The 25,985-nt window shown below is 41.1% G+C and overlaps 3 protein-coding genes across 4 annotated transcripts; 2 read left to right on the top strand and 1 right to left on the bottom strand.

Annotated features, from left to right (window-relative positions):
- On the top strand, positions 1-2,905 carry nanog (nanog homeobox). Its single transcript, XM_047349920.1, has 4 exons — positions 1-560; positions 942-1,237; positions 1,318-1,461; positions 1,710-2,905. The coding sequence occupies exons 1-4, from the start codon at positions 179-181 to the stop codon at positions 2,031-2,033; spliced, it is 1,146 nt and encodes a 381-aa protein (XP_047205876.1). The 5' UTR covers positions 1-178; the 3' UTR covers positions 2,034-2,905.
- Positions 2,906-2,921: 16 nt separating this feature from the next.
- On the bottom strand, positions 2,922-19,296 carry tm9sf1 (transmembrane 9 superfamily member 1). Its single transcript, XM_047349919.1, has 9 exons — positions 18,856-19,296; positions 16,655-16,866; positions 15,035-15,166; positions 14,166-14,288; positions 13,723-14,075; positions 11,438-11,592; positions 11,017-11,202; positions 5,169-5,442; positions 2,922-3,967 (listed from the first exon to the last, which is right to left on the bottom strand). Exons 2-9 carry the CDS (start codon positions 16,814-16,816, stop codon positions 3,574-3,576), a joined length of 1,779 nt encoding a protein of 592 aa, XP_047205875.1. The 5' UTR covers positions 16,817-16,866; positions 18,856-19,296; the 3' UTR covers positions 2,922-3,573.
- A 91-nt stretch (positions 19,297-19,387) lies between these two features.
- Positions 19,388-24,735, top strand: fen1 (flap structure-specific endonuclease 1). 2 transcript variants are annotated; one of them, XM_047349921.1, is made up of 12 exons: positions 19,388-19,529; positions 19,912-20,006; positions 20,224-20,326; positions 20,443-20,545; positions 20,977-21,040; positions 21,131-21,240; positions 21,413-21,549; positions 21,686-21,752; positions 21,843-21,974; positions 23,764-23,915; positions 24,245-24,359; positions 24,453-24,735. In XM_047349921.1, the coding sequence occupies exons 2-12, from the start codon at positions 19,925-19,927 to the stop codon at positions 24,528-24,530; spliced, it is 1,143 nt and encodes a 380-aa protein (XP_047205877.1). In that variant the 5' UTR covers positions 19,388-19,529; positions 19,912-19,924; the 3' UTR covers positions 24,531-24,735. The 2 variants fall into 2 exon arrangements, with proteins under 2 accessions (XP_047205877.1, XP_047205878.1); XM_047349922.1 differs by lacking the exon at positions 19,388-19,529 and having other exon boundaries at positions 19,901-20,006.
- Positions 24,736-25,985: the final 1,250 nt, after the last annotated feature.

Here is a 25,985-nt window from a genome sequence, read left to right as displayed (position 1 = left end):
GTCCTTACAAACAGACACTTGGCGCGCGATTTGTGAACGAGCACCCTGCAGAGTCTGTTTTTGAGGCCTGTGTTTTTAACGTTTTCTCGCGTGTCTCTTTTAATTATTATGAGAGGAGCCCTTTAGGCTTTTAAATAAATTTCGTCTATATCGTAACGCAACATTTCTCACCGGGAATATGGCAGAATGGAAGACGCATGTATCTTGCAATTACGCCGCTTCGTACCATGGCTACAATCTGGTGTATCAGCCGGTGCCTGAGCAGGGCCATGAAAACCTCAATGGCTGGGACGACAACGGAGGAGCCATGGACCTGAACAACTACAACTGCGGCGCGACGCAGCCTCTTGGTACCGCCGGGACCTCCGCCACCGTCGTCAGCGGACAAGAGTCCTCATCAAGCAGCCCTGATACAAATCCTGTGACCGGGAATTGTTATGAGGGTACCGGTGCCATCCAGACAAGCTACCCGAACCTGGCCGGGCCTTCGCAGGAGGCCTGTGGAGTGAAGCAACCCAGGAGTGATTCAATCAGCGACGCTGAGACGCACACCTCACCTGGTAAGTGGTACAAAGTATTTTTTTGCAACATGTCCGTTTTATAGGTAATCTATTTTTAAGTCAACAAATGGTTTCAATATTCGCATTTCCTCGTTAAAAACATCCTGTTTTAAGGATGAGACCATCTTGACTTTTGAGAGCGTTTCAAATGTGGCGCCGCTCAAAAAATACAACGTGGCCCCATCTAGCGACCGAGTCTGACACTTCATATACTGTAGCAGTTTCTGCCAGTTTAAAGTTTATGTTTCTCTATTCATATTGGGATATTTCAATAAATTATGAAATGACAAAAATATGAATGTTAGTCATTACTAAAAAAAACTCAGCTGTTAGATGTTTATAAATGTTAATTTCACTAATACCCTGTTCCTCTTTGTTTAGATTCTTGGAGCTCTATCAGTAGCCGCGAAGGAAATCTTCCTCGTCTCGTGGAGGATTCCCAGAGCCTGATCACACAAGGGAACCAAGCCAGCAATAACCAGATTCCTTCACAGGTACCCCTTCCTGCCCCGAATATGCCTGGCACCAGTACTGCAGCTAACCCTAAAGTCAAGGTCCGGGCAACCTTCTCAGAGAGTCAGATGAATATTCTCGTCCAGCGCTTCCTCGTTCAGAAGTACTTCACTCCAGCTGAGATGAAGAATCTGGCAGAAAGAACTGGAATGACTTATAGACAGGTACAGCATGGTTAATGAATGATGAGCTTAGACTGATGTAGTTTTGTACACTCTGAAACTGTTGTGCTCTTTGTTGGTAGGTGAAGACCTGGTTTCAGAACCGAAGAATGAAGTTCAGGAGGAATAAGAAAGATGACAGCTGGGAGTTGGAGCGTTATACTGCCCAAAGGGACAGTTCGGTTCACACACCTGCCTTCTCCAACATGGCCTCACACTTCCCACCTGTAAGTAAATGACGGTTTGTAATAAGTGTGTACTTGAAAGTAGGGATCTGGTGTCCAGCACGAGTTTCCTGTTAAGAGATAACAGCTGAGTAGCGATCCGGACACAGAACAGTGCATCCATAATGGAGGCCTAATCAGAGTTATGGTTATGGCCTTAAAGGCGAGATGCAACACTAAATATTATGATCCAGTTTTGGTTATTATTTAAAGTTCGACACCTAACTTTTCTTCACTTCTTTGTTTTGCAGTATCAAGGAGATGGCCACCCCCAGTTCAGGGAGCAGTACAACCAGCCAATGATGGGGACATCTTTCCAGAACACTCCACAGAATCTGGTGTACTACTGTGCTACTGTGTGTGCCACAGCTGGATCTTCTGGCTATCAACCTCGGCCCGCTAATGCATCACAGGCCACTGTGCCAAACCAGCACCATGCGGCTGGGTGGTCCGTGCCGCAAGGAGGTAGTCCCTTTGATTACAACCCTAATGCATTCAATAATTATATGCATGCTGCAAGCTTTGAAACAAAGGGTAAGGAAAACACAGCTGTAGCTCATGATGGAAACCAGTAGCTGGTGGTTTATTTGAATACCTTGAGGATTTTTATCCTACTGTTGAGTAATTTCCAAATGTTGTTTTCAAGCTGTGTACATGTGCATGGTTTTGTTGGAATACTATTTTTCTTTTTCAACATTTTGTGTGGTGTTTTTATTTTTATATAAAACGATGTAATGCCTTTTTCTGTCATACCAGTTGTGTCCAGTTTGAATCCACTTTGTTTGAGCCAAATTTTCACTGTGATGCGAAGTAAGTAACTTGACAAACAGTTATTCAAATTCTTTCAATAAATACGGTTTGGATTAACAAGCTGAAGTGTTGTTAGCTAGTGGTGAATATTGCTATTGTGCCAAGGCGTTGGCATTCACATTCACTCAGCTTTGAAATTTTTCTTTTTTTTTTGACTAGTTATGCATATACCCTTTCTGTATCACACTTTTTCCTTCCACTTAACTTTCCAGTACTACTATATAGGAGGGCTGCATAATATTAGACATTTTTTTTATGTATGTGTATTTTATTTTGTGTGACTTAGCATTTGGGCAATTTAATTTGTATCTGTAAGCATCTGGCCACGAGACTCCAGAACCAATTGGCTAAATACTGCATCTGTATGTAAATGCAAGTTCATAACACGGTAATAATTGTTGCCAAATAAATTCAAACAGTCCTTTGCTGTACTGTACTAAATTTAGGTGCTCAGTGCATAATTTGCCGAATCTTTTCCCATGTCCAGCTGTGTAACAGTATTTAATCGCATTTTCTAATTTTGTTTTTTTTTAAATGATGCATTTTATGTCGCAGTCCTGTCCAAACATTCACCTAATAACAACAATGTTGTGATGTTGCTGTAAAGTCAGGAAAATAAAGGTCTGCATGAAAACGACCACAGAAGTCTTTGCTTGCTCTTTTGTATTAAAATGCACTTTATTGAAAAAAGTATTTACATCAGAACCACAGTTGATGGTGACCATATAATACAATTACAATATTGCTCTCCTCACCAACATTTTGCAAAAGCTCTTAAATCTACAAGGCATAGTTTTGTCTGTCCACTTTCAGGACCAAAACATCAGACTCGGTGCAAAATAAAATTTCTCATATCTGGATAGGCTTTTTTAAACAGGTGTGGGAGCATTTGCAAGTATCGCTTGCACTGCTGCATAATTACTACTACCATATATTATCAATGTACTATACCTTTTAATAGCAAAAGAGATTTTGGTGGAGCCCATAGTTGATACACCATGTAATAAGTACCAGATGCACCGTTCTGCATCCGAAACGTTTCACTAGTAATGCTGGCTGACACCAATCATTCCTTTGAAGTTAAATATCCTGTTTTCTCCCTAAATCCCACACCCCAACACTTCCCTTCATCTGCCCATCACTGGACCAAGTTTCCTTATTCAGCCAACTGCTACTGGACTTCATTATTAACCCCTCATGGGAAGTTCAAGGCCCCTATTTCTTCTCCCATTAAACACAATAGGAGTTATGAACTGAGAGAAGACACTGTGTTTGCTCAAGAAGTCCGTTTGGACTGTCTCGAGTTTAATCCATCTTCAGGCTGCGGTAGATGTAGCGAATAAATGCCAGAGAGGCCCAGAACGACACGCTGCCCAGCATCAGTGAGAACACGAGCGCTGTTAGCAGGGAGTATCCGAAGAACTCTGAGCTTTGCACCATGCCGCTCATGGAGGAGCGGTTGCGGTAGTAGAAAACGGAGTAGACGAAGATGAAGAGGCCAGTGGAGCCGGTGCTCAGCACGCTCCGCCACCACCACCTGTAGTCCTCGCCCGACAGGAGGAAGTAGGTCAGGGCTACAGAGATGCAGGCACCCACCGAGAGGAGGATGGCGAAGACGCAGAGCAGGATGCCGTACAGGGTATAGTGTTCCCTGCCCCAAACGGTGGCAAAGATGTAGTAGAGCTCCACTGAGATGGCACTGGGGGAAGAGTTTCAGTGTGAAACTATAGGTCAAGATGCTAGTATTAAACAATCTTTCAAATTTAAGTCTTCCTTGATATTACTATCATCTATAAAAGAGAAAATTTTGTCACCTTACAACCACTGAGAACAGTGTATTTTATTTATATCTATAGTATAAACTATACTATAGATATAGTATATCTATAATGCTCTACTATAAGTCTCTACTTATAGTAGAGCATTATAGAGAAACGGGAGGATAATCATACATGGATGTCAAAACTATTTACAAATAAAGAACTGAAAAGTGTGGCCGACAGCTGTATTTAACCAGGCACAAACAAATACCTTCGGAAGTCACATTATTAGACAAAGTAGCCCAGTGTCCTCTGTGAAGTTTCTTCTCAGTATAAATCCAGCTTTTCTGGACCTCAGAGGTTTGTTAGAGAACATCAGAAAGCACCATGAAGACCAAGGAACACAGCAGACAGGTCAGAGATAGGGTTGCGTAGAAATTTAAAGCAGAGTAAAGTTAGAAAACCTGCAAACCTCCCATGACATGGCTGTTTGCCACAACCCATGTAGGAGAGACAAACATCTGGAAGAAGGTACCCTGGTCAGATGGGCTGTGTGTGAACTACTACTGCATATCACTCTGAACACAAACATCCCCTTGTGAGACATGGTGATGGCAGCATCATGCTGCGGGGACAGGGACAGGAAAGGGGGGTCAGAACTGATAAAAGGTTAGAGGGAGATAAATATAGAGAACTGCAGGAAGAAAACCTGTTAGAAGCTGACTTGAAAACTGATCTTCACAGACATTTCCCACCCAATCTGATGGAGCTTAAGCTCTTTCTGAAAGCATAAGGGGCTAAAAATGTTGTCTTTAGCTGTTCTAGGTGGTAAAGACACACCCAAGATGACACTTTTCAGATTTTTACTTGTAAAAACCTCTGCAAACCTTCATTTTAAACCTTGATAATTGTGGACTACTTTGTGTTGATCTATTAAATAGAATACCAAGAAACACAATGAACTTGGTGGTTATAATGTGACAAAATGTAAAAATGTATGAATGAATTCTTTGGCAAGGGACTGTAAATGCTAATCCTTAGTAATCTCTCAAAAGTCCATTGTTAACACAATCTGAAGCAAAGATCTAAACCTACGAATGTTTAAAGCTGCACCTCTCTTCACGCAAACTGAGAGCTCACCTGAAAGGTAGGAAGCCTCCAATGGCCATGTGCACAAAGGTGTGTTTGTACCAGGGCTGTGGGGGGATCTGCCGGGCGATGTTACGAGTGCGACACGGGGCCTGAAAGCTGCCGGCTCGGTTCTTTCCCACGATGCCGCCGATGACGGTGAGGGGGAAGCCCACCAGCACCCAGGCACCCAGCAGGAGGAGCACGGTGGTGGCCGGCAGAGCCTGGGTGGAGCCGCTCCACCAGTGAACCGAGTTCACCACGCTCCAAGTGAGGAAAAGGGGAGCTGCGGAAATGTGGAACCAAATCAATATAAAGCATCTATTGATTTTCATTTCATGCAACAGTGCCCCAGAGCTTTGCCAGTAATTAAAAAGTGATTAATTTGTGATCTAATGTCACGGCCCAGTATATCTGCATTACAGGTCCTTCTCAAAATATTAGCATATTGTGATAAAATTCATTATTTTCCATAATGTCATGATGAAAATTTAACAGTCATATATTTTAGATTCATTGCACACTAACTGAAATATTTCAGGTCTTTTATTGTCTTAATACGGATGATTTTGGCATACAGCTCATGAAAACCCAAAATTCCTATCTCACAAAATTAGCATATCATTAAAAGGGTCTCTAAACGAGCTATGAACCTAATCATCTGAATCAACGAGTTAACTCTAAACACCTGCAAAAGATTCCTGAGGCCTTTAAAACTCCCAGCCTGGTTCATCACTCAAAACCCCAATCATGGGTAAGACTGCCGACCTGACTGCTGTCCAGAAGGCCACTATTGACACCCTCAAGCAAGAGGGTAAGACACAGAAAGACATTTCTGAACGAATAGGCTGTTCCCAGAGTGCTGTATCAAGGCACCTCAGTGGGAAGTCTGTGGGAAGGAAAAAGTGTGGCAGAAAACGCTGCACAACAAGAAGAGGTGACCGGACCCTGAGGAAGATTGTGGAGAAGGGCCGATTCCAGACCTTGGGGGACCTGCGGAAGCAGTGGACTCAGTCTGGAGTAGAAACATCCAGAGCCACCGTGCACAGGCGTGTGCAGGAAATGGGCTACAGGTGCCGCAATCCCCAGGTCAAGCCACTTTTGAACCAGAAACAGCGGCAGAAGCGCCTGACCTGGGCTACAGAGAAGCAGCAATGGACTGTTGCTCAGTGGTCCAAAGTACTTTTTTCGGATGAAAGCAAATTCTGCATGTCATTCGGAAATCAAGGTGCCAGAGTCTGGAGGAAGACTGGGGAGAAGGAAATGCCAAAAGGCCAGAAGTCCAGTGTCAAGTACCCACAGTCAGTGATGGTCTGGGGTGCCGTGTCAGCTGCTGGTGTTGGTCCACTGTGTTTTATCAAGGGCAGGGTCAATGCAGCTAGCTATCAGGAGATTTTGGAGCACTTCATGCTTCCATCTGCTGAAAAGCTTTATGGAGATGAAGATTTCATTTTTCAGCACGACCTGGCACCTGCTCACAGTGCCAAAACCACTGGTAAATGGTTTACTGACCATGGTATCACTGTGCTCAATTGGCCTGCCAACTCTCCTGACCTGAACCCCATAGAGAATCTGTGGGATATTGTGAAGAGAACGTTGAGAGACTCAAGACCCAACACTCTGGATGAGCTAAAGGCCGCTATCGAAGCATCCTGGGCCTCCATAAGACCTCAGCAGTGCCACAGGCTGATTGCCTCCATGCCACGCCGCATTGAAGCAGTCATTTCTGCCAAAGGATTCCTGACCAAGTATTGAGTGCATAACTGTACATGATTATTTGAAGGCTGACGTTTTTTGTATTAAAAACACTTTTCTTTTATTGGTCGGATGAAATATGCTAATTTTGTGAGATAGGAATTTTGGGTTTTCATGAGCTGTATGTCAAACTCATCCGTATTAAGACAATAAAAGACCTGAAATATTTCAGTTAGTGTGCAATGAATCTAAAATATATGAATGTTAAATTTTCATCATTACATTATGGAAAATAATTAACTTTATTACAATATGCTAATATTTTGAGAAGGACCTGTATATTTCATTAACTGGAACAAAGTGATGGAAATTGGAGGTGCTGCTAATAACTTATAAGCTAATTAGATAAATTTTTTTTTTTTGCTCCTGATATTTTCTTTGCCTTCCTTGATTCCCATCAGTAGTTGGTACTAGGTTTGCACATTTCTACTATAATTAGAAGTTAAAGTGCAAACTTTTAAATCTGCTGACTCTGACTGCACTATTAAATGGTTAGGATTAATTGGAATGTATGTACCTGACTGTTGTGAAGTGCCTTGAGACGACATGTGTTGTGAATTGGCGCTATATAAATAAAACTGAATTGAATTGAAAAAGCTGTGAGCAGACCATGGAAGACAAGCTACCGGAGCAGAAAGCCTGACTAATGAAGCCGATAGCATCTTTTTAAACTTGTGTAACTCAATAAAAAAATGAGCACAGGAAAAAGATGCGATATTGTAATTTTAGCTGTGTGTTTATTCTAAAATCTTTGCTTAATTCTATTTATCAAATACAAGATACTAACAAAAAACTATATTTTCTTTATTCATTTAAAGAACAATAATGCATTTCATCTCCACCTGCAGCATGTAGTTTTGATTAGGCCGCACAAATAGACACACATTCCCAAATAATGCTACGCACATCATATTTCTTTTCTGCATAACGTAGGGCAGCGCTTTCACACAACTCCTCAGTCTAAAACTATATCTGACATCAGTATGCCTCCAAGCTGGGATGAGGTTCTCCAGGGAATTTAAGCGCTTTTAGATCTATCAAAACCTTTTTACGGTACCAGCCAGAGTTACGTTCTTGGAATGCCTTACAACAGAGTGCGTTGAGCAAAACAAGCCTGTATGCCACAGTGTTTTGAATATCTCAGTCCTGCACTAACTTTTAAGCTAATTAGATAAATTTTTTTTTTTTGCTCCTTATATTTTCTTTGCCTTCCTTGATTCCCATCAGTAGTTAGTACTAGGTTTGCACATTTCTACTATAATTAGAAGTTAAACTGCTAACTTTTAAATCTGCTGAGAGAATTAAATCTACTCCACCCTTGGATAGAATTAAATTTGCAGCATTTGCAATAAACCCAGAAGGAAATAGCACCAACATTAACTTTACTGCAGCTTCCACTGCAAACCAGCTCAAATCCACAGATTGGATCCACAGAATGTGTTACCCCATGAGAATAATGTCTACTTTACACCCATCACTCAGGTAATGTTGTTTTAAAACTACAGTTGGCAGTAAGGGGGAGTCAGGTTTAGCCTAAACCGGCTCAGTTATAGTTGAGGTGCAAACACACCCTCCATTTCTGCTACCTGTATGGCCCCTTCTCTTTTCCAATGGTTATAATCAGTCTGACAGGATGAGGTATCCCAATCCTTGTGGTTTTTAGTATAACAATGACCATCAGTGGGACCCTTTGTGAGGTGCTTTGACATGACATTGTTGTAAATTAGCGCCACTTAACTACTGAGCTTTTACTGTGATTAACTCTATGTGCTCTCTTTCAGACTCTAACCTTGAAAACTGGCTCAGAGTTTATCTGTTCTTTCTTTCTAGGTGAAATAACTGAAGGAGATACATCCATTAACAGTTACTTTTCCTTCCCATAGAAAGTACTTCTGGATCAGTGCTTCTTTCTTCTCTTTGTGTCTCTGCTCTGTTCTCTCAAACCCCCAGTCATTTGTGGCAGATGGCCGCTCACACTGAGCCTGGTTCTGCTGGAGGTTTCTTCCTGTTAAAAGGGAGTTTTTCCTCTCTGCTGTCACTACATGCATGCTCAGTATGAGGGACTGCTGCAAAGTCAACGCCAGTGACTGTCCACTATCTCTACATGCTCATCCAGGAGGAGTGAATGCTGCAAGTCACTGACTGGATGCAATCTGCTGGGTTTCCTTAGATAGAAAAACTTTTTATCCAATTTGAATAAATAACTAACTCTGACTGCACTGTTGAATGGTTAGGATTAATTGGATTGTATGTACCTGATTGTTGTGAAGTGCCTTGAGACGACATGTGTTGTGAAAAAAACTGAATTGAATTGCAAATGTGCATGCGTGGGTTCTCACTGAGTACGCCAGCTTCCTCCCACAGTCCAAAGACATGCCAGTTAGGTTAATTGGTCACTCTAAATTGCCCTTAGGTGTATGAATGAGTGTGTGTATGGTTGTATGTGTATTGCCCTGCGATGGACTGACGACCTGTCCAGGGTGAACCCCGCCTCTCGCCCATAGACTGCTGGAGATAAGCACCAGCTTCCCCGCGACCCACTATGGAATAAGCGATAGAAAATGACTGTCCACTGTCTCTACATGCTCATCCGGGAGGAGGGAATGCTGCAAGTCACTGACTGGATGCAATCTGCTGGGTTTCCTTAGATAGAAAAACTTTTTATCCAATTTGAATAAATAACTAACTCTGACTGCACTGTTGAATGGTTAGGATTAATTGGATTGTATGTACCTGATTGTTGTGAAGTGCCTTGAGACGACATGTGTTGTGAAAAAAACTGAATTGAATTGCAAATGTGCATGCGTGGGTTCTCACTGAGTACGCCAGCTTCCTCCCACAGTCCAAAGACATGCCAGTTAGGTTAATTGGTCACTCTAAATTGCCCTTAGGTGTATGAATGAGTGTGTGTATGGTTGTTTGTGTGTTGCCCTGCGATGGACTGACGACCTGTCCAGGGTGAACCCCGCCTCTCGCCCATAGACTGCTGGAGATAGGCACCAGCTTCCCCGCGACCCACTATGGAATAAACGATAGAAAATGACTGACTGACTGAATTGAATTGAAAAAGCTGTGAGCTGACCATGGAAGACAAGCTACCGGAGCAGAAAGCTTGACTAATGAAGCCGATAGCATCTTTTTAAACTTGTGTAACTCAATAAAAAAATGAGCACAGGAAAAAGATGCGGTATTGTAATTTTAGCTGTGTGTTTATTCTAAAATCTTTGCTTAATTCTATTTATCAAATACAAGATACTAACAAAAAACTATATTTTCTTTATTCATTTAAAGAACAATAATGCATTTCATCTCCACCTGCAGCATGTAGTTTTGATTAGGCCGCAAAAATAGACACACATTCCCAAATAATGCTACGCACATCATATTTCTTTTCTGCATAACGTAGGGCAGCGCTTTCACACAACTCCTCAGTCTAAAACTATATCTGACATCAGTATGCCTCCAAGCTGGGATGAGGTTCTCCGGGGAATTTAAGCGCTTTTAGATCTATCAAAACCTTTTTACGGTACCAGCCAGAGTTACGTTCTTGGAATGCCTTACAACAGAGTGCGTTGAGCAAAACAAGCCTGTATGCCACAGTGTTTTGAATATCTCAGTCCTGCACTGAAAGCCTCGGTATTCACATACGATGTGCAGTGCAAACACTGAAGCGCTGCCCGTTTGTCCTCACGCTAAAGGGGAAAATAAGAAATGAAAAAGCACCATCATTTCCTGGATTCTTGTCAGCTAAAAAAAAAAAAAAAAGACGAGTTTGCAGATTTTCCCTCCCTGAAAATAGAGCTGAGCTCCAACCTGAAAGAGTCCTTGTAACAACACACAAACCTATCAGACTCACTTAAAAAAAGTAACATTTCTGACATTGTTACTGACATCCTGCAGATTTTCTACTTTTCCAAAAAAACTGATGCTTTGTTTTATTAGGTCTGCTTGCTGTAATCTATAATATAAAACTGGCCATGTGCATAAAACACTCTTGCCTTGAATCACCTTCATACATGAAAATACAGATAATTAGAGAAAATCTCAAATGAAACAGAATAAATGGCTTGAACTTGAGCTACTGAGGTTCCTAAAACTACCTCACCTGAGAAAAGAGCTGAAGTCAGGATGATGTTCCACACCCAGCGCTGCCCGTTGATCTGCGTGTAGAAGCTGCAGGAGACGTAGCCGGACACACAGCTGGTCAGAGCGTACAGGACGATGGCGGCCGAGTTGATGGCCCCGTGCCGGTGTATGTTGAACATTCCCAGCAACGCCATGACGATGATGGCTAAAGTAAAAAGCGAGCAAGGAAAATGTATTGTAGTCCAACAAGACATCGAAGATACTGTTTCTAGGTTGTCCTTTCTATGCAACATGTATGCTGAGTTTATACAGACTGTTGCTAAAGGTTACTGGAGCTGAAACTACTTTGCTTCACTTTAAACTTGAGCAGCGGTAGTTTTCATTTAAACAGAATAGTATTTATGTGATTCGCTGTTTGTTCTGTCTACTTGAAGGCTTACCTGTGGCGAGAGTTAGGAACTGGGCTCCCACTCCGAGAACAGCACACAGCAGACTTTTAAAGGGGGGAAATCTAAAAACATCTGTATGTATGATTTTCCAGCCATTATCCCCTTGATCCAAATCATCACAGCTGCCCTCCTCTTCCACGTTGTACCTGAAATCAATAAAAATGACATTTCAAACACAAAAGATGAAAGCGTACCTGAGAAGCAGAAAGACGCACTCCTTCACACGAAGGCACAGCTGCATTTGAAATTTACCTGCAGGTTTACCGTTTGTGTACTTTATTTTGTTTTTCTTGATTAGTGGGACCAATGTCCCAACTTCAATCAGAAAACGCAACGATTCCAAGCCAAGCATCATTCTGATTCTGGCTCCCCTGCGCGGCCTTGATGGCTGGCTATCTTCAACTTCTCCTGGAAGTTATGTAAACATGACGCTCTGCTCTATCTGCCCCCTCCCTTCCCTGAGGACATCTGTGGACCTGCTCAGAACTTTGTGACCGGTTGATGAACGTTCCAACGTACCATCAAGGACAATGGTCTCTGTGACAGTGCTTCATGGACTTACTTGCACACACACACACACACACACACACACACATGCTCAAGATAAACATATGCACCCCCTCACACCACCTTCACTGTTCCCAGCATGATGTTGTTTTGTAAACTTGTTGCTTCTTTGTTCTGAGGTTTTTTGCAATCTCAAACTGTATCCTGCTAAGGATAAAGTGTGAAATATGATTTTTTTCCCTCTACTTTCCTAATGTGGCCTCTTTTCTCATCTAGCAAGGGCAGCGCCTGTGAGTGGGCAGCAAAGCCTCGGTGACCTGTCCCCCCCTTGTCTTGTGTCATGATGTATGTTTGGATGGGTTGTACTGGAATTCTAATTTCCCCTCGGGGATCAATAAAGTATCTTTGAATTGAATTGAATTTCTGTGGAGCTTGCCAATTAAATAAAAGTCAAGGTCCAGCTTTCAGTATGAAACAGGGATGTGCTGATCCAATAGTTGGGATCAGTTTCTCAAAATGATCTGTAACTGAAATCCCAAATGACACCTGATCCCCGTTGATGGGAAACTGTTTATGATCATTTCATTTGCACCCAATTAAGTCATTTTGATCAACCGGAGCCTATACTGGAGGTTGTGGCTTGTCAAACTGTATTGCAGGTCCTGCACATTAATTTGCTGATCTAAAGAATCATCTGAGTTTTCCCCAACAATCCATAAGCATTTTTCAACCTTTATACTGATGTTCACAGTGAAGGAGAGAGTGCTGCACCCATCTGGGTGAGTCACTTGACCTGTTCTTTAAATTTTACACCATTCAAAGCGAAGCGTTAAGCTCATGAAGTAGGAGAACATCATTTTCTACAAGTTTTGGTCGCATGCATTTAACTCAAACCGCAACGAAATATGTGAGGAGCTGAATTATCAATGAGTCATATAAAAACAGAGTAATCATGTTAACATCAGCTTGGGGATAAAGAACACTGATTTGTATGAAAACATGCAGCATTTCCCCTACCACTATCCAAGCTTTAGCCCCCCCTCTGCTAAAAGGACCACCTGCCCCTTTTAGAAAATCACAACATGTAGTCAATTATTAAACGGTACCAATTTACCATATCGGGAGAGGAGCTATATTGTTTTGAACTTATGGCACAGGAACACGCTTTGTAAAGTCTTGATGTAGGCCTGCACCCACACACACACACACACACACACACACACACACACACACACACATACACACAAGGAGCAAGGAGAAACAAAGAGGAACATCAATGTTCCCCTTGTAGTTTTATTGGAGGGGCGGGACAGACCCTCCTTTTCTAGACAATCAATTTTAATTTTTTCAAATTTATTTTTTTAAATAAAGCTGAAAAATGTGGAGCGGAAAGGTGAAGAGAAATAAACCAGGGTGGTCTATGTTCCTGAATGGAAGCTCATATGGGCCAAAACTCTAATTTACCTGCCGCTCCATGCGCACGTTTCAAGCATGCACTTCAAATAATGTACATTAGGAATTCCTTTATAATAAAAAGGTACAGAAACACATTTGGCCTTTTTTTGACATGTTCTTATGAAGAACATTAAGCAGAACCGTACCGTTCAAAAACATCTGGAATTGCTGTTTCTTATTGATCTAGTGTTTTAGGTGGTAGTTTTCATTGAAGTAGGACAGAATTTCAAGGCTAAACTGACCAAAAACAGCCAAAACAAAGCCATGTGCACCAGGACAGAACTGTAAATGACTATGGTTATTTTCTTACTAACCTGGCAAAATCATTCTTAAGAACCCGCATAAGGATGATGATGACGAATCCCAGCAGCAGCACCACCAGCACCAGTGAGTTGATGATGGACAACCAGTGGATCTCCAGTGTTTTTGGGAAGAACGAGTAGTCTCTGAGGCGCTCGGCTCTACGAGCAGAGGGCAGATTGGACTCGTACCAGCGGACGCTGTAGGTGTGTGTGACTGTCAGGCTGCCTCCACCCACTCTGCCCACTGCGGCTCCTGCCCCCTCCTCCAAGGGAAAGGGCTTGACGTCCTTCACTGAGACATTAGCGAAGATCACAGAGTCGCTGTTGTACTCGATGTTGAAGTCTAGATGAGTCCACAAACCCACCTGAGGGGAACAAGAGGAGATCATAGGTAAATAGGGAGACGGGTGGCACCAACAGTCTTAAAACCAAATCTACACAGTTTCTCTGTTCACCTTGTGGCTGTGAGGCAGGAAGCCGCTCTCCTCTATGTACCCCACAAATCCCCAGAATGGAATATCGTCCAGGACAAATTCAAAGTAATACAACTCCTCGATGGCCTCACGAAGCTCGTCCACCTGAGACACACAAAACAGCACAGCTTTTATATATAAGAACAACAGTGATTCCTCATTCACAAAACATCTGGCCAACAAACCAAAATCGCTTCATTTATAATTAAATAAACCATTTTAAACAATCACCACCTCTTGTAACATCTGTAAAATAAACTCATCTTTTATTGCAGGAGCTTAATCTCAGACTGAAAAAAAAATGTATGAAAGTCAAACCGTTATTTGGGCACATTTATTCAGGGAGGGAAAACATTCCTCACAGAGAAATATTATTTTCAGCTAAATCAACTGTGCCCCAATGATAATCCTGATACAAAAGTTCTAGTTTTAGTAGTTTTTCTGTGTTTTTTTCCCCCTTTGGTATACCTTCATTCTCTTTTTGTAAAAAAAATGCTGTATTTTTTGGTCATGTAGCTTTTACCGCTCTAGACAAATTTTATTTAGCAGAACCAAAGACAAAGATGGCTCTTCTGGGGTTTAAAGGTTACTCACTTTGGTAACTTCTGCCCCAGTGGGATCGCGAGACACCAAGTGGGGGGACTCGAGATGATTTTCAGAATCATCATGATATTATTAAAACAGAAATTTATAATGAAATAAACGTGAATGTCCCATTGCAAAGAAATCTAACATCACACACTACTGCAGACCTGTTTTCAGTGGAAGATCAGCCTACAGCAATAAAAGCTGAATTTATTTTTCTGTTTTTTTCTACATTGTTGCTATGAGTGCCAACACATATTAATTACCTGTTTTTCTGACAGAGTGAGCTTGCAGAGAGTTTTTTTCTCCACGTTCTCCCGGAAGCGGATGTGGTATAAAGACTCTGCCATTCTGTCACCGTCCAGCACTTCGCCCAGACTCAGGGACTTGTGGTGCACCTGAGGAAGAAGAGGAAGGTTTTATGAAGTGATCTACACCAGCAAGAAGCACGGGTGGAGAGTGAGCCACCTGGATTTAACTAAGCAAAAAGGTACGACCCTCCCATTGGATAATTACTGCATGGGCGATTATCTTTCAGCTGGCAACAAGTTATGTAACCCCAATTGGTGCAATGCGTTGCTTCTCATTTCTTAAACAACCATGTTGAAAGACACATCCCGTGGTCATGGAAAAGATGTCAGTCTGTTTCAGGAGAAATCATTGGCATGCATCAAGCAGAGAAAACATCTAAGGAGATTGCAGAAACTACCAAAATTGGGTTAAGAACTATCTAACACATTAATAAGAACTGGAAGGACAGTGGGAACCCATTGTCTTCGAGGAAGAAATGTGGCCAGAAAAAAATCCTGAATGATTGTGATTGGCGATCTTTTAAACGTTTGGCCAAAAGTAACAGTAGCACTCCGGCTATGTTTAATAGTGAAAATAGGAGCATTTCCACACGCACAATGCCAAAGGAACTCAAGGGATTGGGACTGAACAGCTGTTTAGCCTTAAGAAAACCACTAATCAGTGAGGCTAACCAGAAAAAAAGGCTTAAATTTGTTAGGGAGCATAAAGATTGGACTCTGAAGCAATGGAAGAAGGTCATATGGTCTGATGAGTCCAGATTTACCCTGTTCCAGAGTGATGGGCGCATCAGGGTAAGAAGAGAGGCAGGTGAAGTGATGCACCCATCATGCCTAGTGCCACAGGAAACGTAATGAGGTCAGCTGACTACCTGAATATACTTAATGACCAGGTTATTACATCAATGGATTATTTTCTTCCCCAACTGAATCTTGTGACAATGCAGAAGCTTACTGAAACAATGCATCAGCGAATGTTTGCGCTGTAATCAAAGTCAAAAGCGGTCCAACGAAATATTAGAGTTTATGTGCTTTTTATTTTGGTGGCGACTTTTTTTGTGGCCAGGCAGTATACGCTCAAAACCAAACATACAGCAGCTAGGGCGAGTTAAACGCCTGTCAGCTGTCATCACTGTATGCTAATAAAACAACACGAACGGTTTTATCTGAGTTAGTGGAAACTCTTAGTGACCCTACTGTTAAGCTGCAAGACTTTTTATAAAACCTACAACAAGTGGACAGAAGTCATCTTATCCTAATGTCTATACAGAACACATTAAAAGGACAGATAGTAACATATTTGTGTTAATTATTATATTAATGTAAGGTTTATAACAACTAAATGTACATTTTCATTTTTAAAGCAAAACTGTAACACAAACATAATTAAACTGTATTTGAGGATAAAAAGTGGAATAAACATTGCAGTTTAACTGAAACCTTCTTGTTTAATCATGCTGTCAAGGTGAAAATGAAACATCTTCCAAATAAATTTAGTGATAAAATAACTGAAAGGACTTTGAGTTTTCCCCTGACATGTAATGTCTACACACAGCGACAAAACAGTGAGGAACTGACCTTATCCGGTCTGCAAACGGGCAGAGTGTAGTAGTGATACGTCTCCTGAGGATTATGATAAGGGCCCACTTTGTTGACATAAAGAGTCACATTGTCCCCCTGCTTGTAGCCCACTGCCCAGCCCGAGAACAAGCCCAGGATCAAGACACAGAGCACTGTCATCGTCCTCCTGAAGCCACCCGGGAGCTATCCAGTTCCACAGCGTACAACACCTGCAGCAAAGACGCACAGTTTGTCAGTTTGTGTTCAACATGTCTCTCTTCAGGCTTCCAGCATACTGCAAGTTAGGTCAGGTTTTCCCTCATTTGGAGTTTTAACACTGGTTAAGACTTATAGCTTCAACATTTCAACAAACACAGCAGAAAACACTCTAGCTGTTCACAAGGCCATGTTATTGAAACTAAGAGATGCTGCTCTGGCTGTGAGAGTGTCATGGTTTTCACTAGATGGAAAGAACAGTCTTAAGAAACACCTCTTCTAGAAATTGGACTTTATAACGTTGCATATAGTAAGTGGAAAAACTCTCTTTGGGATAAATATTATGCTTTGGAACTATTATATCTCAATGGTACATATTAAATGGATATCACTGAGTTATTCTTTGTGCAATAAACCACATTTACTATGAGACATGAGTAGTCTCATAAGTGATGACACACCTTTCTTGTCCTAAAACAGTGGACAGGGGCAGCTAACTTGTTAGGTCGGTTCTAGAAAAGGGGATCTGAAAATTAATTATCACCACTGTATACATTTATTAAGAGAAGCCATTGCGTAAAGTGATTCCTCGTTGGGCCTGTTTGCAGACCAGAATTTCCTGACACTATAACTGCTGACACGTTGTGCTTCAGCAACCGACGAGATCTTCGGACAACGTATGAAGGTCTCAGTAGGTGACCTGAGAACAAGTATCACCTCAGTACATATCACATTTTTTCAAGGGCCACCATTTTGTCAGACATTTTTAAAACCACTGGACATCAGGATTTGGACTCTTTCCGGCTAGTTTTGTGATGTCATAAAAAAAAGAAAAACAACAAAAATAACATTTTAGGCATCAAGAGTGGTGTTCCCTGGATCCTGTCTTATTCAGAAGATGAAATGTTCAAGTTTATAACTGAAACAAAATGAACAAAAAAGCCTCCCCATAGTGTTTGAAGTCTCAGAGAAAGACACCAGTTTTCTTCAGCAGTACAGCACATACAGTAATGCAACACTGGCCCTTCTCGTTCTAATGCCACCCACTGCCGATTAGCTGGCTGAACGAAGGCTGTGATGTTATTAGTCCTACTTATCCCCAAGGCCTAATGTTGTTAAACAGTAGAGAGGTGCAAATAGCTTTTTGGGCAAGAGCAATAAATAAGAATTTGAAGACCAATAAACCATAGCATATTGTAAGCTTTACTACACGCTGGGTTCTTATTAACAGTCCATTAAGCAAAGTGCCTCTTAGGTCGTGTCTGCAGACCAGACATTCCAGACACTTTTATTGTTGACACACTTCAGATATTTGATAAGATATTTTTGCAAAAGCTCAAGACCTTTCTGAAGGTCTCTTAGTATGAGCTGAACAAACAGCCAGACCATGACAATGATGGCCTTTCTTCAAGTAGCCACTTTAGGATGTGTGTAAAATTAAATACAGAAGGATGATTATGAGATTTTATTATCTAAAGAAGACATACAAAGTCCAGAAACAGAGAATATTATATTAATTGTGAATAAAGCAGGTTTAAAAAGGACATTTAGTTGTTTTCGTTTTACAAAAAAAGTAAACTAACAGTAAACACAGTTGGATAATGATACATAACTTTCCACTGCAGGATTTCACAAATTACATGTCAACACCTTTTGAAGGGGGATGGCTGATGCCTTATGTGATGTCACCATAGGTGTGTCTGAATCTTGTCTTGTGAGTTTAGATTTTGTTTTTTTTTGATAAAAAAACAACTTACAACATAATAAAATGACAATTGCATAATGTTCTAAAGGTGATAAACTCTACCTAAGGTGGGTTTGGTTGACTTCACAGAAAACCTGGTTAATAGTTTTAAAGAAACTTTACCACAAAAGAGACTTTTACATTTACTTTATTAGAGGACCAGTATAGAGATGGACATTTTCAATCCAAACCAAACATGATTTATTAAGACAGAAAATGTCTTTAGACACGTTTCTAAACTCTGATCTCTTGGTCTCACCGTCGTGTCACGTCCGTCCGGATGATGCAGAACCAACCAAACCAGTCTGGTCGCTGGATTCCTCGGACTCCAGGCCCGGATGGTCCGCTTGGCTCACCGAGAAGCCCTAATGTTGGAGCCGAACACCGGGGACATCCGGGATGCTGCGCATTAAGCTGTGCCCTGCGCCTAGATCCGGGTACACTCAGTACTTTCACTGACAGAAGTAAGAAAAGAGAACGGAGCAACGCGTCACCTGAAGAAATATGAATACTGACAGCTTGCTTCAGTTGTCAGGGGAGGGCGGAGAAACAAAAAAAATATATACACCTGCAGTGTCAACCTATCTTTTAAAGAACAGTAATGTTTTCCCTCTCTCGGTTTATGACATCTATTCTTCCCCAAATAAACAACACCAAAAACAGCGATTAAAGCGTTCGGAGCTGATAGCACAACGTATTCACTATTTTCAGTAAGGACCGGATTTCCTTAGACCTCAATAAACCAACCCAGTGTCCCTGTTCGACTTCCGTGTTAAAGCTCAGACTGGTCCAATCGCACACAGCTATCGATGCGCATGTCTGCAAGTGGCCGTGACGCTGAACTGCTCGACAGTTTGACTTGTAATGCCTGCTAGTTGATTTCCCGCGAAACGCACACAGTTTCTCACGCTGGAGCGAGTGGTTTAACTACAGGTGAGTCCGTGTAAACACCTAAAACTATAAGGAAACACGACGTTAGCAGGTGGTTTCTTTGGATAGTGTGAATTATATCGTAACGCTCTAATTAACCAGCGCTTCTTTACCGCGCTTGTTCTACATTCAAATTAGCCTTCGCACCATGTTAGCAAACTTCGCAGTAGCTTAATGTGTGTCAACTCGCTACACATATTTATCAGCTCCAAACCACTATCCTTATATTCGGCGTGGACCTCGTGGTGCAGACTTCTCAGATGTAAACACAGGTTCCCTCCCCCCTGTTGTCTCTAGCCCGTTTCTAGCAGCACCGATCAGTCCAGACTAGCTGTCCCTCATGAGGCCTCAGTAACCGCAGTATTTTGATGCAATTGTTCCTCAGATAACATCTCACCATGGGAATTCACGGACTGGCCAAGCTGATCGCTGACCATGCCCCCGGTGCCATCAAAGATCAGGACATCAAAAACTACTTTGGTAATTCTAACATAACACCTTTTCTACATTTATATCTGTAAGGCCACTAGAAACAAATGAACCCTGATTCTCTGGTCGCCCATACGTTGTTTACATTACAGCCATTATAGAACATGTGTCAGTCGTGTGTTTTGTAGTGTTATTACAGCTCAGATGTAGTCCATCCACAGATATGAAGCATAAAGAATAAGCTAAATATTGTAATGTCCTTTTGCAGGCAGGAAAATTGCTATCGATGCCTCCATGTGCATCTACCAGTTTCTGATTGCTGTGCGACAGGATGGGAACGTCCTGCAGAATGAAGATGGAGAGACTACAAGGTGCAGTATCAACGGCTGATTTCTGAACATATTTGCAGTATGCACTGGATACAATAGTTGTTTTTCTAGGCTCATTGCATGACAATAACGAGCTCTGTGATTTGCCTTTTTTGCAGCCACCTAATGGGAATGTTTTACCGCACAATCCGCATGTTGGAGAATGGGATCAAGCCGGTGTATGTGTTTGATGGGAAACCTCCACAGCTCAAGTCTTCAGAGGTTTGTATGCACTCAGTTAGGCATGGGCTGGTATGAGAGTCCCACAGTACGAGACTGTTGTTTCTCTGTATACAGACCAAGATGTATAACATGACCTCATTGTTGTTACATGAAATGGTACAGCAACAGTTGTTCATACTGCAGCTTGGATTAGCGGGTTAACTAGTTGGGCTATCCGATCAAGTAGAGCTTGCAGTAGACCGCTTGTAGCGTGTCAACTAAAGTTTTAAAAAAGTGTTGGAAATATTTCCAAACTAGCCAAATTAGTTTTCCTTGTGAGGGAAAAGTGTAGTAGGTATCTTTCAGCCAGCTGACTGGTGGTGGGGAGGGGTACCACCCTGTTATTCTGGGCTCCATACTTGTCAAAGAAAAACTAACTTTGCAGCACAACATCTTCCATCAGTTAATGGTTGTTTGTTTTCTTGGTTTAGCTCGAGAAGAGAGGGGAGAGGAGAGCAGAAGCTGAGAAACTGCTTGCTAAAGCTCAGGAAATGGGTAAAAAAAAAAAAAAAAGCATCTGCATCTTTTCTTTAAAATGAATATGAATAAGTGCCAACGATATTATTATTTATTTCCTTACACCAGGTGAACAGGAGAATATTGATAAATTTTCCAAGAGACTCGTTAAAGTCACCAAGCAGCACAACGATGAGTGCAAGAAGCTGTTGACCTTGATGGGAGTTCCTTTTATTGAGGTAACACTGAAAGCTGCTTTACGTCTCTACATCTCACTTTACTTTCAGGATTATGTCGGCTGCATTTAAGTCTGAAATGTCTATAATTTGATTTTGTAAAACAAAATCAGTGCTACAGGAGAGATGTGGGGAAATAATTGTGCAACATGATATATTTGTGTGTTTGTTTCAGGCCCCGTGTGAGGCTGAGGCCAGCTGTGCTGCTCTGGTTAAAGGAGGGAAGGTCTTCGCTACGGCAACAGAGGACATGGACGGACTGACCTTTGGGACAAATGTCCTGCTCAGACACCTCACTGCCAGTGAAGCAAAGTATATATCTTCTTTTAGGCTGCACAAAAAAGATGTTTCAACTAATTTTGATTAATCGTTTTAGTAAAAGACAGAAAAGCAGCATAAGTTTATATTTTGTGTTTATATTTATTTAAAAATGTCCGTACTGCTTCAGGAAACTTCCTGTCCAAGAGTTCCACTATAATCGCATCCTGCAGGACATCGGTCTGACCAATGAGCAGGTTGGTTGTTATTTTCCTCCTTTTGGCTGAAAACAGAGTAAATATCTATGCAGCAGAGGACTCACCTTTCAGTTTCTTTTTATCTTCCAGTTCATAGACCTTTGTATTCTGCTGGGTTGTGACTACTGCGGCACCATCAAGGGAATCGGCCCCAAGAGAGCCATCGACCTGATCCGACAACACGGCTCCATCGAAGAGATCCTGGAAAACATCGACTCCGACGTAAGTTAGAGGTTTCTCTCCTGAGCAACTATTTTTTATTTGTGATTTGTAAAACAAAGGAAGACAAGAAACATTTAGTTCAGTATTAAGTAAAATAAATACAGAGCAACAAGCCTAGGCTTCTTATAGCTACACTGTTTACGAGCAACACAAGATAAATGGCAGCAGCAATGATACATTATTACAAATCTACACCAGATTGTGTCTTGCAGATGATAGAAATCACACCTCAGCTTTACACCGTTTGTCAATTTCTCATCACATTCCACACTTTTTGTCTTGGCCTTTTTAAAATGTACATTTTCCCTAAGGTTTTGTCTTGTTTCTTTAATTTCAAACTGGATCTGAATACAGTTTGGAAAGAGATTATTTTTTTGTTTTTTTTACAATATCAGGGCACTATTGAGGTTTTACAATTAGACTTTTATCATATTTTCCAGCTGTCTTCTGTGGCATATAAAGTGGTGGACATGCCACAGGAAACGTAATGAGGCTTTTGACACTATAGTGAAATTCACCGGCACAAAATCAGCTTCTAAACCATCTTCAGTATGAATGTCACTCATGGCAACACTGACCTTATCATTTATTAGTCTATTGTGAAATATTGTGCATTGTGTGTTGCTCTTACTCAGTGTTGATTGATTGAAAATGACCAGTTTCCTTTCCATTGTACCCAGAAGCTGTTCTAGACTTTAACCAGAACAACATATTGTCATCAGCAGATAGTAAACGCTTTGATTTGTCTCATATGTCGTTTATGGATAATGTACTGCTGCAAAAACAAAGGAACCCTTTTTAATCAGAGTATAATATCAAGTTAGTTAAACTTCTGGAACATTGATCTGATCAGGTTAGTAGTAGAGGGGGTTGTAAATCAGTGTCAGCTGTTTTGGTGTTACTAAAATTAACAACAGGTTTTCTTTATAAAGATGAGAGCATGTGACAGACGTGTGGAGAAGCTGCGGCGAATGTTTTGCTGCCTGCAAGATTGTTTAGCATGATCGGTTTGGTTGTGGGTCAGTGTTGGTCTGGGGAGGACACCATCTATCATCTCATAAGGAGATTATCCTGATGTTGTCAGGCATGCATATAAGCACATGGGGGCTGTTCAAACTACGGAGAACCATTTTGAGTTGCTGCAAGGACATTTCAGCTAACTGGCTAACCTGCTGCATCACGTTTTCAGTTTAAATTTCTTTGTGACTTTGAATGAAGCCCCCTGGGGGTTGATGGTTTTCATTTTTTTTTTTTTTTATGATCATTTTGTTCCTAACACATAACCCATTCTATATTAGTAGAAAAGAACAGAATAAATGTTTCATTAATTGTCCTGTAATCATCAAAATCTTTGGAAAAATCACTTTTTTATTTCTTGGAAATCTCAGAGGAGAGGTTGGTCTGTAATTGGAGAACAGATGTTTTTCCACAGGGGAATGACTTCCATGGTTTTCCTTTCACTAGGAAATAAAGCTGTTTGACAGGAATTATTAGAGATGTGTTTCTACTTATTCAATTATTTTTTACTATTCACATGTCATTGCCAGTTGCATCAGTGGACTTTTTATATTTAAATATTTTAAACAGTCATATCTTTGTCTTTATTAACTCCTTAAAAAAAAAAATAACAGCTTTAGGTTAGTTTGAATAACGTCTCCCATCTTTAGCTTCCTCATCTTTTGGCTTCATGATACTATTATTTTACTCCTGGCCATCTCTTAGAGGATAATGAATAAATTCATTATCCAGGCAGTGGATGTGATTTTGTGTCTTGTTCAACTTCGTGCAGAAGCATCCCGCTCCAGAGGACTGGTTGTATAAAGAAGCCAGGAACTTGTTCTTGAAGCCAGAGGTGGTGGACTCCTCCACAGTGGACCTGAAGTGGAGGGAGCCTGAGGAGGAGGCTCTGATCCAGTTCATGTGCGATGAGAAACAATTCAGGTGAGCTGAATGTAGACTCATAATTGTGAAGCATGCAGGAGGGTGATTGGTGCTAGCCCTGCTGGCTAGATGTGCTGTTTTTGCACCGTTATTCCACTAGTCTGCGCTGTTGGCCTTGTAAATGCAGGAATGTGGCTCTAGCATCATTGAGTAAACCTTTAAATTAAACAGTCACATTTCCTTTTGGCCATTTTTTTTGTATGCAATTGTCAACCTGTCACTTAAACCAGTTAAAATGGTGTTAATTGTCTCTAAACACATACAGATATCTGATGACCTGCATGCAACTGTATTTATTATAAATGACCAGTATTTTGGTGTGTTTGCAGTGAAGACAGGATCCGTAACGGCTGTAAGAAGATTGTGAAGAGCAGAAAGGGCAGTACACAGGGAAGACTGGACTCTTTCTTCTCTGTCGCTGGATCCTTGTCCTCCAAAAGGAAGGTATGCTTACAAAAGAGATTCAGTTATATATGCTTAAACAAGAGGGAAGTTGTCATAGTTTATTATTTCCTGAGTGTTTTTCTGTGTTCTTAGGAACCGGAGACCAAAGGACCTGCAAAGAAAAAGCTGAAAACTGGAGCAACTCCTGGCAAGTTTAGGAAGGGCAAATAGACTGAACACAGACCACTGTTGATGTTACTGTCATGTAAAACAACAATGAAAATTATAACTTCACTTTTTCCTGAAGGAAAGTTCTGCACAGAAGGAGGTTTTGTTAAATGATTATTTTAGTTTTTTATGACCAACTACAATCCAAGCTAGCTGTATTTAAAGGATGCTTTCAACCACATAAATAAAGTCTTATTTTGTAGAGAAATTTGTCTCCTGACTTCCGATTTAGTTTTATTTAAATTTGAATAAAAATTTTAATCTATGCCAGTTTTGTGACGTATAAACTGACAAAAGGATTTGATGTGTCTAGCACAGCTGATAGTAGGGGTGTCTAGACACATCAGTCTAGACACATCAGTCTAGCACATCAAAAGGATTTGATGTGTCTAGCACATCAAATCCTTTTGATTGGCTAGACACATCAAATCCTTTTGATTGGCTAGACACATCAAATCCTTTTGATGTGTCTAGCACATCAAATCCTTTTGATGTGCTAGACTGATGTGTCTAGACTGATGTGTCTAGACTGATGTGTCTAGACTGATGTGTCTAGCACAGCTGATAGTCTGATTTGTGGTTGGCTCCGTTTAGTCTCATAGAAGGAGTCGCTCTTGAAGGCCAGTTCCACTTTACAGGATTGTTAAAAGTGCTGTGCAGTGTCTGTCTGCAGAGCAGAGGCTGAATACCTTCTGGACACATGTCTTAGTCTGTAAATTCTTCTCATTCTTAGTCTGTAAACTCTTCTCATTCTTAGTCTGTAAACTTCTCATTCTTAGTCTGTAAACTCTTCTCATTCTTGCAAGAATCAGTAAAGGAAAGCTGATTGAGCAAAGACCTTCGATCTCCGTCTTGTTAATGAAGAATGATAATTTTGTTCCTATCAAGCTATAACATGTGTTGAATGATTAGAAACTCATTGTTGCTTAAATAAACATGTGTTGCTCAGTCCATATCTCTTTCACAGAGGCCCTGTTCTCAATGTGAATAGAGGTGACTGCTGGTTAACTGGAGGGCATTCATAAAAGGAGCATCCCTGAAAGGCTCATTAACAAGCTCATTCACTTTGTGAACAACTGCGTGAGCAAATAGCCCAACAGTTTAAGAACATTTCTCAATGTATAATTGCAAAGAATTTAGGAGTTTCATCATCTGAAATCCATAATGTCATCAAAATATTCTGAGAACTTGCTAAAATCTCTGCACATAAGCAGCAAGGCCCACAACCAACATTAATTGGTCATAACCTTCAATTCCACAGCATTACAAATTGACATCATTCTGTAAGAGATTTTACAACATGGGTTCAGGAACACTTCAGAAAACCATTGTCAGGTAACACAGTTTGTTGCTACATCTACAAGTACAAGGTAAAACTCTACCATTTATCAACAACACCCAGAAATGGGCCATCTGAGATGAACTGATCCGAAGTGAAAAAGTGTTCTGTGGTCTGAT

The sequence above is a fragment of the Girardinichthys multiradiatus genome, chromosome 21, assembly GCF_021462225.1.
Source record: "Girardinichthys multiradiatus isolate DD_20200921_A chromosome 21, DD_fGirMul_XY1, whole genome shotgun sequence".
NCBI classification, from domain to species: Eukaryota; Metazoa; Chordata; class Actinopteri; order Cyprinodontiformes; family Goodeidae; genus Girardinichthys; species Girardinichthys multiradiatus.
Note: the sequence above shows the minus strand (reverse complement) of the source record. Positions and strands in the feature narration are given on the sequence as shown.

Coding starts and splice junctions, on each gene's coding strand:
- nanog (XM_047349920.1), top strand. CDS start 179: ATGGCAGAATGGAAGACGCATGTATCTTGCAATTACGCCGCTTCGTAC. Junction 561..941: donor TGAGACGCACACCTCACCTG/GTAAGTGGTACA, acceptor CTCTTTGTTTAG/ATTCTTGGAGCTCTATCAGT. Junction 1,238..1,317: donor CTGGAATGACTTATAGACAG/GTACAGCATGGT, acceptor CTTTGTTGGTAG/GTGAAGACCTGGTTTCAGAA.
- fen1 (XM_047349921.1), top strand. CDS start 19,925: ATGGGAATTCACGGACTGGCCAAGCTGATCGCTGACCATGCCCCCGGT. Junction 20,327..20,442: donor GAAGATGGAGAGACTACAAG/GTGCAGTATCAA, acceptor CCTTTTTTGCAG/CCACCTAATGGGAATGTTTT. Junction 21,753..21,842: donor TCGGTCTGACCAATGAGCAG/GTTGGTTGTTAT, acceptor TTTATCTTCCAG/TTCATAGACCTTTGTATTCT.
- tm9sf1 (XM_047349919.1), bottom strand. CDS start 16,816: ATGACAGTGCTCTGTGTCTTGATCCTGGGCTTGTTCTCGGGCTGGGCA. Junction 15,167..16,654: donor CCGTTTGCAGACCGGATAAG/GTCAGTTCCTCA, acceptor CTTCTTCCTCAG/GTGCACCACAAGTCCCTGAG. Junction 11,203..11,437: donor GTTCCTAACTCTCGCCACAG/GTAAGCCTTCAA, acceptor TTTTTACTTTAG/CCATCATCGTCATGGCGTTG.